At 45.8% G+C, this 15,228-nt stretch overlaps 4 protein-coding genes across 4 annotated transcripts; all 4 read right to left on the bottom strand.

Annotated features, from left to right (window-relative positions):
* Window positions 1-472: 472 nt before the first annotated feature.
* On the bottom strand, window positions 473-2,066 carry H6S33_007390 (uncharacterized protein; the record flags this gene model as incomplete). Its single annotated transcript, XM_044838734.1, has 5 exons — window positions 473-939; window positions 1,017-1,079; window positions 1,216-1,618; window positions 1,726-2,013; window positions 2,037-2,066. 5 exons carry the CDS (start codon window positions 2,064-2,066, stop codon window positions 473-475), a joined length of 1,251 nt encoding a protein of 416 aa, XP_044688926.1.
* A 2,911-nt stretch (window positions 2,067-4,977) lies between these two features.
* H6S33_007389 (uncharacterized protein) lies at window positions 4,978-6,691 on the bottom strand (the record flags this gene model as incomplete). The annotated part of the gene is made up of 4 exons (XM_044838733.1): window positions 4,978-5,313; window positions 5,370-6,145; window positions 6,194-6,487; window positions 6,541-6,691. The coding sequence occupies 4 exons, from the start codon at window positions 6,689-6,691 to the stop codon at window positions 4,978-4,980; spliced, it is 1,557 nt and encodes a 518-aa protein (XP_044688925.1).
* A 1,968-nt stretch (window positions 6,692-8,659) lies between these two features.
* Window positions 8,660-10,015, bottom strand: H6S33_007388 (uncharacterized protein; the record flags this gene model as incomplete). The annotated part of the gene is made up of 1 exon (XM_044838732.1): window positions 8,660-10,015. The coding sequence occupies one exon, from the start codon at window positions 10,013-10,015 to the stop codon at window positions 8,660-8,662; it is 1,356 nt and encodes a 451-aa protein (XP_044688924.1).
* A 1,363-nt stretch (window positions 10,016-11,378) lies between these two features.
* H6S33_007387 (uncharacterized protein) lies at window positions 11,379-14,934 on the bottom strand (the record flags this gene model as incomplete). The annotated part of the gene is made up of 3 exons (XM_044838731.1): window positions 11,379-11,429; window positions 11,488-13,086; window positions 13,150-14,934. The coding sequence occupies 3 exons, from the start codon at window positions 14,932-14,934 to the stop codon at window positions 11,379-11,381; spliced, it is 3,435 nt and encodes a 1,144-aa protein (XP_044688923.1).
* Window positions 14,935-15,228: the final 294 nt, after the last annotated feature.

Raw genomic sequence — 15,228 nt, 5'->3', positions numbered from 1 at the left:
GATAACAAATTGTAATTGCTCTCACAAAATACAGATACAAAACCCATTCTTGATAGGACACTGTACAATATAGTTCTCTCATGCCTCTCCTAAGCAAATAGTAGCGTCTAGGACTAATATTATTGTGTAACTACGATAATGTTTTAGTGCCAAGCCGCGTGGGACGGAATTATTTAGATATGACATTATTCTCTTCCTCCGCTTCGGGGCGTGGGAGGACTTGTATACGTGTATTTGCGTACTTTTACATCCCGTGGATATGTATATCTAAGTCAAGATATCTCATGCATGCAGATATCAACAATGGTTGTAAGTAACCGAGTGATAAAGGGTGATTACAGAAGTTGAAATGTCAGGCGAGTAATTCTTGCGGATTGATAAAGCTCTGTAAGATTATGAATGAGCCAGGGATTAATTTTTTTCTAACGTACATTTACGCCTAAAGATTAGAATGAAAGGCTGTTAAACGGTATCAGTGCCAGATGTATCCTCTGCAATTCTTTGCGCCACACTTGCAGATCCACTTGGAGGGGTCGGTGTCCTCCTTGTCGGTGGTTGAAGGCTTGTCGGCATCCGCGTAAGAAAAGGTCAACTCCTCGTAAGCGCTGATTCTCCTGCCCGTGAAAAGGCCAAGATTATAGATCCTTCTCTCAGAAGAATCATTGAGAACCGCATAAGTCTGAAGGTTTGGATCACAGGAATGGTTGATGAACCTGGCGATACTGCCGCAGGCCTCGCCGTCAATTGTGAATTTTCCCTCTGCCTGGAGCTGGTGATGGTACTCCGGCATCTCGGCGAATTTATCAAGATCAAAAAGATAAGAGACTCCTTTGGCATCGGCTAGTTCGGCCCGCCTGACGGCTTCCTCGTCCCCAATGACCTCACCAAGGTATAAATCGATGAATGTCCCGCGTGGAAGGGCGACAGGACAGCGCAATCCTTCGTTTCTCAAAATTAGTATCCATATATAAATACAATGAGCAATGCCGCAAAATCTTAGGAATAACGAATCGAACTGGACTGGGAATACTGGGCTTCAGACTTCAATCCGACAGACCCAAAGCGTGACTTTTGGTCGTCTTGACCAATGGGTTAGTGGTATTCCAGCCCAGTCCGATTCGTTATTCCTGAGATTCTGCGGTATATCAATGGAATGAGGGGACCCACCCCATCCTTTATTCTGAGTACGAAATAGCTGTAATTCAACTTGTCTACCGCGCTCGACAACCCTGTTGCCACATTCAATGGTACAAGCACATTTTGAGTTGCACTCATATATCACGTTCTGGTTATCAAAACCAGCTATGATGACACCGTTTTTATATGCGAACTGCTGCGGGATCTGGTCCTTCACGCAGTCACAAACAGTTGGATCAGTGCACCCAGATGCTGGGCAAGAACACCCAAATAGGAAGTCAGAATCCTTGACAGGAACATCCTCAGAAAGGCGTAACTCTCGTATTAATTCGAAATCCAGCGGCGGAGAGTGTTCGCCGTCGCCGGTAGTATTGACCAATGTGACTCGTGGGCCAGGCAACTGGTCGAGTTTCTCTTGGAATTTTACCGTGTCGGGGTGATCAGGAGTAGATAATTGAGGGATTGAATTGCGCCGTGCAGGCTATGAGAAGTACGTTAGGCATCATCATACAAGCAAGAAGAAACACAGCATTAAATGAATTAGATAGTTTCGGAGGCTCCAACGTTTCACCCGAGAGGTGTACTTACTGTTCTATTCTGTACGATCTCGACCCGGTCACCCTTGGTGATCGCACCTTCAGTCAAACCCTCGATGGAACCGCCGGGGGTGTCGAGTTCGGCTTTGATCTTTTTGAGAGCCTTTTGAACGCCCGGAACGGACAAGCTACGCTTGAGGTTTTTTTTCTCGGATAAAATTCTTTCGTGTGGATTTTTACTGCGCATGCGCCATTCCCTGAGAATCTTATTACAACCAGTCAGGTTGATTCTTGGTTCCCAAGTTGTTGTGTTGTAGCCTTTCCACTCAATCTCGTAATACTATAAGTCGGTTAGACACCTACTTTCCAGAGTCTCGATAGTAGCATATGCATGGTCGGGAACGGATTTTCGTGTGCCACTGTCGAGAATATGCTTGTATCGAGAACAGATTTGCCCATACCGATCGACTCGTTCTATATGCTACTATCGAGGATATGCTATTATCGAGAACACAGGCTTGTACTTACAACTTGAGATTTGCAGGTCTTTTCAGAGACAACTCTAACAACCTAAAGGGGAGTTAATTAAAGCACAAGTTGTGAAAGACTCCAGCTCCAAATTCCGGTAACCAATCATACAGGTAGAAATTGGAGCCAGCTCTGTCTGCGCAAAGGGCCTAATGTCGGGCGGGTTACACACCTCAAATTCCTTTTCTATATTGGAGCAAAGCTCACTTGGAGAAGAAATTCTTTTGCCAATGGCCTTTGATTTTTTACCAGCCATCATGCCTTTATCAATATAACTAATACAAAAGTCAGTGTGGATTTCTTTCAGGCAATACAAGCAGATAAAAATTCAAATATTGTAGTTACACAACAATACTATTGACTGTTATGTTCAATACTATATTGAATCCAGTTGACAAGATATAGAAGTACATGTAGATATATTTTTATTAATCATTAATGAGTAAGGAAGGAAATAAATTTGTAAATAAAGTGGTAGGCTTACCAATTTCAGATTTATAATTGTTTTTTTAGAACAAAGTCCTGTACCAAATAGCTGATGACTGAGATTGATTGAATGAATTAAAGTGATGTGAGTTGAGAAGACAGAGAATGATTTACAAGAAAGAGCTTAGACTATTTAAAGAGAAATTTCAAGAAAGTAGGGTAACAATATTGCTTATGACTAATCACAATTGGTAGGGTAACAATATTTCTCATTACTAATCCTAACTGGGGTAGTTTCAAACTTAATGCGTTCGTTTTTTGAACTAAATACCAAAATAGGCTAGATTTCAGAGGTGTTGAATTTTTCCATCATAATGCATTATTATTTAATATGACAGTATATTATTATTCGGGATTTTGAATATTTATTTATTTTGATATTAATGGATTTGAGAATAATACATGTATGTAAATGTATATATATATTGTATGTATATCTGCTTTTTTGTTGCTGCATAATAAACAAAATCAAATTAAAATAATATCAAAATCATGACATCAGAGATCAAAAACTAGTACAGTGTGGTTTTTGGAATATTTTGCTTTTTTTTATTTTTTTATTTCAAATACTACTTCTCAATAACATATATGTGGGTCTATTATCTACTTTCCTAATTATTGAATTTTCCCTACCTGCACTTGAAATATATATGTTCCCGGGCTAAAACCGGCCTCAATCGTGGCTGATACTTATTAAATGTATTTGCAGTATATGCTTTGTATAGCACTAGCTTTGCTCAACTAAGCACTCGCTCTGTCATCGCTTTGTTGTGGCAGAAGTCTCGGTGCAAACCTCACACCATGGATTAACTGGGGGGTTTCACCGGCTTTCATTGGACTCCTCGAAAACCTTTAGGCTTAAAGTCACAGTTTGTGACCTTCATCCAATCTTCCGTCCCTTTGGGACTATCCACCCTTATAGCAGTCTACCACACCGGTTTTTGGCTAATTTTACATTGAACATCGGGCACGAACGAAGGGATCTTTGTTCGTGTTCGGTTTTCACAGTAATGACATAAAAACTTAACTACGAGGAGCAGTTGGTGAGGCGAGAAAAGGGAAAGAGGGGGCCACAAACGGTAACATACCATCGAAAATAGTTAGCGGAGTGAGATTTAGACTTGCCAGAGGTAAGAGGCTTCGGATCAAGCAAAGTCTATTACTAGGTGTAGGTAGATGTCTGAAGAGATAGAGATAGTTGCCTAAGAGAGTACAAACCTGGCTTCGGCCGGCTAAAAGAAAGGGAATCGTTCCGTTACTTCGCACTTCGCAGATACATATAATTTCTCTTCCATGTAACATGACTGGACATTATACGTAGGTAGATTAATAACAAATGTATTTCCCAATATCACGAGTGGGTTAAATCCATTCATTCTTACAGGGCTGGTAGTATCGGTTTCCGTTGGGGGTCGCCCTTCCCAACGAGATCCTGATGTCCTTTTGACGGTAGTAGTAGAGTATTCTGCCCCGATCATCTATGTGTGCGTAAATTTGGGAAGGATTACAAAATACATGTACCCCTTCGTGTTTTGCTACAAAAGTCGACTTAATTGAAATATACACTTCACTGAGACGACAAACACTATCCAGGGCAACGTTAGGAACAGAGGAAGAGTTATAAGAACGCCTTTTGTGACTCTATTGTCTTGCAGGGGAACTGAACGGGGATTGACGGTTTCGAGGTTAAAAGTGCTCGCTATAAGTAGCGACCGGAAGGAATTCGGAATCACGGGAATACCTTTGACCATAGGAAGGGTTATGTATTCTATGTAATAGGATTTCGTGCTCTTGAGGGGGGCAGAATTTCCGTCGTAACTGTGGCCTTTCAATCGGAACGCGTTCGCAGGATCCGGTTGAACACTGTCATATCACTACCAAGTGTTTGTAATAACTCTCTGGGACCTTTACATTGTTGATGTATTCGGGATACAACCTAAACCTTGAAAGATGATCACCTAATTAATGATGTCTTAAGACTTGCTTTTGTTTAGTGTTGAACCTACCCCTTATAGTTCGATATTCACATGTTGCTCTTGTATTTACGGCTCCTATCCAATAGATCATTATAATATCTATTTCACCACCGTAGAAATTAAGGGACGGTTGGGGAAAGACGGTGGTGGGAACCGATGGTGATAAGTGTAGGTTCTTGTGAATGGATGGTGTCTCAGCTCATGGCACAATTTTGACTTGCATGGAAAATCTTCTTCGATAAAAACCTAAAGAAACTAATGTCCCAAAACTTCCCAGTTTACGTATAATGGAGCGCCTATACTAGGCCAAATTATTAAACTCCAGGAGCTTCATAACCATCTCCCTTTGCCAGAACTGTCCCAAGACCTTGGTGCACTTCAACTTGTAGTGGGGCAAAATCCACGCGCTCGCCATCAATACTGACGTACTCTTCTGTCACACCTTCGCGTTTATGTGGCGTTATACGGTATGCTACAACTTTCTTATAGTTAACTTGATCCAGATTAAAATGGTGTCCTTTTTCGACAGCAAGGAGAACTTTTGTAGCGGATAGACGGGAGAGTGTCCCGGGGATTGTTATAACGTCCAGAAAACCATCACGGGGACAGGACGCCGGGAAGAAATTGGCACCGGCGGACATCCAGGCCATCTATGAGGATGGATGTCAGCTTTGGGGCGAGATTTCTGGATTAGGAGCTAACTTGCATTGCCTGCATAGAAAATTCCCATCTCTGCATGGTGCACTGTTTCCCAATCCTCTGGTAACGGGTCATTTACGGTCCCGTACTTCAATCCTGGGAACTGACTCCCATTATCAATATCTTGCTTGATGATACCTTTATCGCCTTCATAGGTGCGGTAATGATCACGGATAGAATCTTTATCTTCAATTGCTGTTTTGATCGATATATCGCATGGATAGACAGTTTGTCTAGATATGCGTTGCAGCAGACCAACTGTAAACCTTGCATCACCCATCCAGCGGAGATGCTCGGTTCCAAGGTCAACTTCGGCAATCATTCCGACGGACTGGGAGAGGAAGGATATCAGCCGGCTATTTCCTTGGGTTATAGAAAGGAGATCAATAGATCTCCTTTTGCCCTTGATAATTGCAACGGTTGCCAAACTCGCGCTTCCAGTACCAGTGAGATTCCAGCACATTGCATTTCCAGAGCCCCCGGGCAGCTGGCAAACAGCAATCTTATTCAGAGCTCTCGTTGCGTCGTTCCTTTTTGCAAAACCATTGAATACTTCGTGTGGGACCCCGTCACCGGAACAGCATATGATTCCATCAAATAAATCAATGTCCAAATTCTCGGCAATGTCTACTGCATGTTTATAATGAGTGGTATGCTCAATATCGAGTTTGCAACGTGCAGCTTCAAGCAAAGCCTTTGATTGCTTCTCGAATATATTTACTGCCTGTCCCGAGCCACCGAAGGGATTGATGATGACTTTGAAACGCTTCAGTGCAAGGGAATCTAGCATACGTCAGTAAGAAAGAGTGATAATCGTGTTGTGGGTCAAACCCTCATATGCTCTATCGAGAAGATATAACACCCATTTCTCAACCGATTCAAGGGTGGTGAGTTGAAATGGGTATGTTAGGCTAGTAGGCCGGACTGAAGAGTTTGATGCCGATTCGGCAAAATTAAGCGTTATGGCTGTCGCACCGACATCTGCCCATAGGATATTATACAGTGCGATAGTACGTTTACGGTTAACTACCACCGTGTCAGCAGGTCCTTCAGCAATGAAGCGTGATTGCAAACCAGTGGGCCATGCACTGCAGCATGAGCGGGATGATTTTTTGATGTTTTCGTCTGAACCGTTGATGTCAGTTTCTAAGTGTGGAACGAGCGCGTGCCATGCGTACCAAGAATAATTAAAGAGTCCTCGGTTACTGTAAGAGATAATAACTTGCCGAGGGTTATTGTTTTGCCAAGGGGAAATTCCGAGTCTGTAACTACACTACTACTGAGAGATGTGGATCTTGAGGCAGCTGGCATCAATGGACTTGAAGACATGAGTGATTCCTGAGGATGATGGAGGTTGGGGAGAGCTATGTCGTGGCTCAGATTAAAGAGCTATGGAAAAAAGCAATGCGACTAAGGAAGGGCTAACCGTAATGAGATCCTTCCATAAAAGTATCCCATGAAGGATTGGGACCTGCAGCTGCTAGAGCCTTGAAAACACGTGGTACCAGATACGAGATCCAGCATACCGAGGGAGAATACGGTTGCTACAGAAACACCACTGTGTTGGAAGAACAAAGGCTAGACAAAGTTCGAGGAGCCCACAACAACTTAAGATAAAGGGTACAGGAACGTAAGGTTAATATAGAATAAGTTCACAGTGTCAAAATAAAATTATAACGTGTGGTGGCGGCTGGGATAGAAAGCAAGGTAAATTTTGTTTTGCGGGGAAGCCATGAAGCAACAAGACCGAGTGATGTCCCATGATCCCACTCTCAGAGCTTACCAGTATGCTATCATAAAGGTCAAAACACTACTAAAGATATCGTTGAAGGTTGTTTCTAGGGTAAACAAGTGCGGAAAATCTAAATTTTGCGTCTATTTGTGTAACGGGGGTCCTTTCTAGGAGAAATAGAATCAGATAGAATAGAGACGGCCGTGCAAGATAGACAATCAGGTTGCAGATTATTCAAAGATACTATCGCTAGAACTCAATAATCTTTAAGGGCTCTGCTACCGATAAGAACTTGGTTTTTCTTTCTGATGAAGACTGGAGAGAACAGGACTGAAGGGCGAGAATGAACCTGAGTACTTATACTCCGAAGGCCTCTATTCTCTGCTCCTAACTCCTTACTAAGTTCCGGTGAAGCCTTTCCTCGGTGCCGGAAACAATACCACCGCTACCCCGCTTTTCTTTAAGCGTCAGCAGGTGTTTCCGATGCCCAAGGCAACCACCCTTAGTCAAAGCCTTTGTAACACCTGCAGCCTTGGTTGCCACACAACCGGGGCCTGCATGAATGAGCTGCCGCTCATATGTAAGCTTAATCATTGCTGTAGAGCTCTCGCTTATTGTAGACTTCCCTAGCATAGTCCCTGCCTCTTCGGCGGTCCTACAATGCTCAGAGGATACAGAGGATCACCGGGCAATCAGAGCTTCCCTCTGGCCGGTCTTCTGGTCACTGGCGAAGCATAGACTCGTCAGTCATTGCTCCCATGAATAGATCCCCTTCCTAGCGCTCGGAATGTAGTTACTCTAACAGCTGGTAGCTAACCACACTGCCGGTACTTGCATATCACCGTGCAACTGGCTTCTAACAATAACTCTCAGCATGTAACCGGGCCCTGTGTGTACTCATACACCAGACAGTAGAAATGGCTCCGTTACAGCCTTTCCTCAGTGCCGGAAACAATACCACCGCTATCCCGCTTTTCTCTAAGCGTCAGCAGGTGTTTCCGATACCCAAGGCAACCACCCTTAGTCAAAGCCTTTGTAACACCTGCAGCCTTGGTTGCCACACAACTGGGGCCTGCATGAATGAGCTGCCGCTCAGATGTAAGCTTAATCATTGCTGTAGAGCTCTGACTTATTGTAGACTTCCCTAGCATAGTCCCTGCCTCTTCGGCGGTCCTACAATGCTCAGAGGATACAGAGGATCACCGGGCAATCAGAGCTTCACTCTGGCCGGTCTTCTAGTCACTGGCGAGGCATAGACTCATCAGTCATTGCTCCCATGAATAGATCCCCTTCCTAGCACCCGGAATGTAGTTACTCTAACAGCTGGTAGCTAACCACACTGCCGGTACTTGCATATCACCGTGCAACTGGCTTCTAACAATAACTCTCAGGATGTAACCGGGCCCTGTGTATACTCATACACCAGACAGTTGAAATGGCTCCGTTACACCACTCCCCTCTTCCAGGATCTTGGTCTCCGAGATCTATAACCATTCTATTACCATCCATTCTATGTGACAAGAAACTTCGTGATATGCAAGGAATGAAACCCCAAAGGAAAAAAACTACATCCCAGCAATCCGCTTGTCCTTGGGTTTCTTAGGATACCTCATATGGAAATCCCGAAGGGCTTCTTCAGCACTCTTCTTGAGATGCTCCCAAGGTTCCCATGTAGCATCCTCGTTCTCATAACCTTCCCACAACACTAAGTATTCCACTCGTCTTCTTTTCTTATTGACCCGGCTATCAGCTACCTCTCGGACAACCCAGTTCTGTTCTCCTTCAATCTCTTCAGGTTCCGGTGGTGGAACTCTTCTCTCAGGATCTACCGGTACTCTGTAAGGTTCCAGAAGAGAGACATGAAAGACCGGGTGGATTCCCATTTGAGGGGGAAGAGAGAACTTGTAGGCACGGGTACCAATAGCTTCTAAGACCTTGAAGGGTCCCATCTTCTTCTGATCCAGTTTTCCCAAAGGCCGCTTTGTTTGCACATTGCGCCGGTCTAACATTACTTCATCTCCGGGCTTGATTTCGGGCGGTGACAGAGTATGAGCATCATACCACCGGGCCATCCTTAATCTAGCTTTACCCAAGCTGGCGTTCATAGCCTGCCAGATAGATTCCCATTGAGATATCATGACCTCACTTGCTGGATTGTTCCATTCTACTCCTTCCTTCGGGGCCGGCCAGTTGGTCCTAGGTTCATAACCATAGTTGGCATAGAAAGCCGATGCTTTGGTAGACTCAGAGACCGCCGAGTTATATGCATACTCTGCCAAAGGCAAGAGCTCTGCCCAGTCATCCTGTTGATATGAACAATAACTCCGCAAGTAATGTTCCAGGGTCTGGTTAACTCTTTCTGTTTGACCGTCCGTTTGAGGGTGGAACGATGTGGACATTTTCAGCTTCACATTGAGGAGGCTCATGAGAGATTGCCAAAAATGAGAGATGAACCTGCTATCTCTGTCCGAAACTATGTCATCAGGTAAACCATGGAGTCTCCAAACTTCCTTCAAGAACAGCTTAGCCAAATCTTCTGTTTTGTTGAGGGTAGGAAGAGGGATGTAGTGTGCCATCTTCGAAAAACGGTCCACTATTACCCAGATCTTTGTAAACCCACTAGATTCCGGTAATCCCACAATGAAGTCCATAGAGATGGAAGTCCATGGCCGATAAGGTATCTCCAACGGCTGGAGCATACCAAACTTCTTATGTCTTGAGGTCTTATTCCTCTGGCAGCTATCACAGCTCCGGACATATTCCTCGACATCCTTATCCATGTTGGGCCAAAAGAAGTTGTTTTTCACCCGCTCTAGTGTCTTAAATTGGCCAAAATGACCAGCCACCTTAGAGTCATGGGTATCGGACAGTTTTTCCATCTGAAGTTTCTTATCTTTGGGTATATACTGTAACGGAGCCATTTCAACTGTCTGGTGTATGAGTACACACAGGGCCCGGTTACATGCTGAGAGTTATTGTTAGAAGCCAGTTGCACGGTGATATGCAAGTACCGGCAGTGTGGTTAGCTACCAGCTGTTAGAGTAACTACATTCCGGGCGCTAGGAAGGGGATCTATTCATGGGAGCAATGACTGACGAGTCTATGCCTCGCCAGTGACTAGAAGACCGGCCAGAGTGAAGCTCTGATTGCCCGGTGATCCTCTGTATCCTCTGAGCATTGTAGGACCGCCGAAGAGGCAGGGACTATGATAGGGAAGTCTACAATAAGCGAGAGCTCTACAGCAATGATTAAGCTTACATATGAGCGGCAGCTCATTCATGCAGGCCCCGGTTGTGTGGCAACCAAGGCTGCAGGTGTTACAAAGGCTTTGACTAAGGGTGGTTGCCTTGGGCATCGGAAATACCTGCTGACGCTTAGAGAAAAGCGGGGTAGCGGTGGTTGTTATGGGCATGCCAAGCATTTACGAGAGTGAGAGAAAGGGTAGTAGATACCCCCAATACCCTCTAATACTAATGAGAACACTATTACCAATTCTGGTTCGCACCCACGAGGTGCGGTGCGATCGATATGCGACCAAATGCGGAGTTGCGGTTTCCCTAGTTAAAAAACACGTTTTCGATCCCAATAATAACCCCCGGAGCGTCAAACCGCCGGAGGGGAGTGCTTTTGGACCGGTGGATATATGAGGGACAGCTGGAAGCAATCGGATCGAAGATCGGATCACTCGGAGCGAATCGGCGCAAGCTACCAGCCGACCGAGTACCTATCGGCGATACCTGTAGGCATGAGAGAACTCTTCTATGTGGGAAAGCGATGTGGGAAGAGGCCTGAGTAGGTAGCCTTGTCGCCCGAGACCTACGAGTAGCCGACGCTGACGATTATCCATCAGATGGCCGATGGAGAGCAAACATCGACAGGGAAACGTGCATTAGAATGGGTAAATAGGTTGAGGGGTTTCAGCGGACTTAGGAGTTTGGCTTACGGATTTAGGAGTTAAATGTTCTTGGTTGTTTTTCAGGGTCTCGGGCAGGCCCCGAGTGTATTCTGTATTATTAGTAGACTGGGTCCTCGAGACATAAGCGAGGGATATAAATACGGTGTCATTCACTGACTAGCCAAACCATCATCGGCGAAATCAGAGTCTTAACAATATAAATCGTTGATACGCGAGTTACAACTCTATTTTGACTATACTATTTGAAATACTTTACTCTATCGTGACTTCGTACTCTACCTGAACATTTACGTCGAAGACGGTCGAATACCATCCGCTAACTCTAGTGAATCTTTGTTGATAACGTAGCTCGCGGGGCCCGTATCGGATCAAGGGGATTCATACTCTACGTTGACTGAAGAGACCTTGGAGACTTCTACCTTTGTAGCTGTTAGCCGAACTCCGAGCTCTGCGTAGTGTACTCTTGTGGGCTGGTACGCATCCCTCACAGCCCCGCCATTTCACCAGATATTCCACCAATCCTCTCCTACTCTTCCTACTTCCCACAATACTTTCCACTCCATACAGAACCTCTCCTTGCTTATCGACATCTTCGGGGGTCGGGGAACGTTGTTCGCGGCCTGGGATACTGCTCTGTCGGTAACGTTCCAAGAGTTCAATGTGGAAAACATTATGGATTTTGACTTGTGGTGGCAGTTCCAGTTCGCAGGCTCGTTTCCCGGCTAGTCGGATAATCTTAAACGGACCGAGTTTCTTATGATCGAGTTTCTTGGTCGAGCGACTTGTCTTGATGTTGGCTGCATTAAGCATAACCATGTCTCCCACCTTGAAGTTAGGCGATTCGTCCCTTTTCCGATCATAATATTTCCCCATCTTCTCCCTTGTGTCTGTTAAGCGAGCGAGAGCAGAATCGTGAACTCCTCGGATGAAGTGAGCGTACAGGTCACTGGTTGGGTTGACCACTTCGGCTTCCATCGGCCAGTTGGTTCTTGGGTTGTAACCGTAATTGGTATAGAACGGAGATTGGCCCGTGGCGGTGTTAACCGAGTTGTTGTAAGCATACTCCGCCAACGGGAGTAGCTCTGCCCAATCATCTTGTTCGTAGTTGCAGAACGCTCGTAGGTAGTGCTCGAGGGTTTGGTTGACCCGCTCTGTCTGCCCATCGGTCTGAGGTTGGAACGCCGTACTCATTCTTATCCTCACGTCCAGTAATTCCACAAGGGATGCCCAAAAGCTTGAAGTAAATTTGGCGTCCCTGTCGGAAACTATATTAAGAGGCAGCCCATGGAGTCGCCAGATTTGACCGAGGAATATTTTCGCTAAATCTTGCGCGGTCGTTTCTGCTACTAGGGGGATGAAGTGCGACATCTTCGAGAACCTATCGACTACTACCCAGATTTGATTGTATCCTTTTGATTCCGGTAACTGCACGATGAAGTCCATAGATATCGATTGCCAGACGGAGTGTGGTGTGGACAATGGTAGAAGCGCACCGTATTTCTTATGGTGGCTGGGTTTGTTGCGTTGGCACTCGTCACATGACCGAACGTAATCATCAATCCACTCGTTCATTTTTGGCCAATAGAAGTTGCGCGTGATGAGTTCCAACGTTTTGTCTTGTCCAAAGTGTCCTGCCACTTTTGAATCGTGTTCTGCCTGTGCTATCCGAATCTTGATGCGGTAGTCGGCCGGAATGTAGAGTCGGTTCTTATAGAAAAGTAGCCCGTCTTTCTCAGCGATATCCTTCAATTTCCCCAGCTTCTCCCCTTGCTCAACTCTCTCTTTCAATCCTACCCATGTCGGGTCTCCCGATGCCGCCTGCCTGACATGATCCAGAAAATTCTTAGACCAGTCAATCACCCCCTTGGAGGCAAGCGACACCGCTGATACCACAAACTCTTCCTCCGCCAACTGTCCGGACTTAAAGAACCTGTCTATCGGCTGTTTCCCAAGCGTGCCTCCCCCTTCAGGACGGTACTCCGGCCGTCGCGATAGTGCATCTGCCTTCCCATTTTTGGTTCCCGGGCGGTAAATAATCTTGAAGTCAAATTCCGCCAAAGACTCAGCCCACCTTGCCTGTCGTCGGTTAAGGACCTTGGTTGTAGAGAACTACTCTAAGTTCTTGTGATCCGTATAGACGAGGACCGTTCGGCTAGGTCCTTCGAGGTAGTGACGCCATTGCTTGAAGGCTGACACAATTCCCAGCATCTCCTTATCCCAGACGTCGTAGTCGAGTTCCGCTGGGTTAAGCTTTCGAGAATAAAAGGCAACAGGGTGAGTCTTTCCGTCAATAACCTGGGATAGAATTGCGGCGATAGCAAAATCACTTGCGTCCGTTTCCACGATAGTCTGGCGATCTGGAGAGAAGTGTACCAAGATCGGCGCAGACGTAAATAGGGTTTTGCGTTTTTCAAAGGCTGCTTGGGCCGTCATAGACCAGACAAAGTTCTTAGCATCACCCCTGAGACAATCGGTAATGGGTTTGCAGACCCCGGAGAAATTGTGGATAAACCTTCTGTAGAAATTGGCAAAGCCCATAAAGATCTGTACTTCCTTGACGCTGCGCGGGGCTTGCCAATTCGTAACAGACATGACCTTATCCAGTGCCATGGTGACGCCTGCTGGGGCAAGGATGTATCCGAGGAACTCAATTTCAGTGAGCTCGCAGAACGATTTCTTCGGGTTGGCGACCAGGTTGTATTCTTGTAGCCTGCTAAGTACTTTGCCGACCAGCTCTCTGTGCTCCTCTCGAGACTTGCTATATATTAGGATATCATCAAGGTATACTACTACACCTTGATCCAGGAATTCCCTCAGCGCATCATTCATCATGTTCTGGAAGGTCGCCGGCGCATTTGCCAGCCCAAAAGGCATAACGAGGTACTCAAAATGCCCGTACCGCGTACGGAAGGCTGTCTTCCACTCGTCGCCGTCTTTGATCCTGATGAGGTTGTAACCTTCCTTCAGGTCAATCTTCGAGAAGATAACCGCGCCTGCCACTCGGACTCGCAGCTCGTCCATAAGCGGTAAGGGATACCTGTTCTTAATGGACACACGGTTAAGTCCACGGTAGTCCACGCAAAGTCGCAGACTACCATCCTTCTTCTTCACAAATAGGATTGGGGCTCCTGCCGGTGATTTGCTCGGCCTAATCTTTCCGAATCGCAACATTTTGTCCAGGTATTCCCGAAGCACCTTCAGCTCGACTTCGGATAGGGAGTAAACGGGTCCCCATGGTGGTTGCTTCTCTGGTTCGAGGTCTATCGCATGGTCGTAAGATTGATGTGGTGGTAGTTTATCTGCTTCCGACGGTAGGAAGACTTTAAGGAACTTATGGAGCCAAGAGGGAAGAGTTTCGCGGAGGTTAACCGATTCATCTTCCAATAGACAGATGCTACCGATGAACTGGGCCTCCGGATCATCCAGTACACCCTCGTCCATCTCTATTTGAGGTTCCTTGTCAGTGAAGCATCGACTCTTACAGTTCTCGCCATCGTAGAAAACTTCCCCATTTGCCCCTATAACCGGCTTATGTTCTTTTAACCACCAGTTCGGTAGTATTGCATCGATGCCAAGTGGGAGAGGGGCGATCTCGAATGATAACTGTGTTTGATGCCCCCTTGACATTATAATTAATGGTTGTGTAAAGGCGTGTCCCGTGCCCTTCAAAATCTCTCCAGTAAATCCAAATACCCGGGCCGGGACGTCCCGTTTCACCTTCGGGACCTCAAAACTATCAACAAGAACAGAAGACAAAACAGGACCAGTTGCACCAGTATCCAACAACACCTTACAAGGTAAACATTTTTTTGCAAAACAAAGGAACTGATTAACGATAGGCCGAGGACCGTGAATTGGTTCCTTCAAAATTTTCTGTTTTTTCTCCGGTGGGGACGCTCTCCCCTCCTGCCTTTTTCTTTTCATATTTTTTTTGTTGTTTTCCGTCAGTGATAACATAGCAATCTGGGGATACTCCTGACCTGACTCATCAGAGTCCCCTTCTAAAAATCCTTATCGAAATCCATTTCAGATTCCGACCCGCGTTCTCGCATAAACGCTTGCCCACTAGTGTACTCCACAGCAGCTGTAGCAGCCGGCTTCTTTGCTCGATGCCGCATTCGCTTTCTCTGAGGTTGGGGTTCCTCTGGCTCCATATCGTGGTCACCGTCGTCATCGCGGGTACGCTTTCGGGAGAAGGAGGAGATGGATGCACTACTG

This window comes from Morchella sextelata, assembly GCF_020137385.1.
Source record: "Morchella sextelata strain SCLS chromosome Unknown scls_23, whole genome shotgun sequence".
Classification (NCBI taxonomy): domain Eukaryota; kingdom Fungi; phylum Ascomycota; class Pezizomycetes; order Pezizales; family Morchellaceae; genus Morchella; species Morchella sextelata.
Note: the sequence above shows the minus strand (reverse complement) of the source record. Positions and strands in the feature narration are given on the sequence as shown.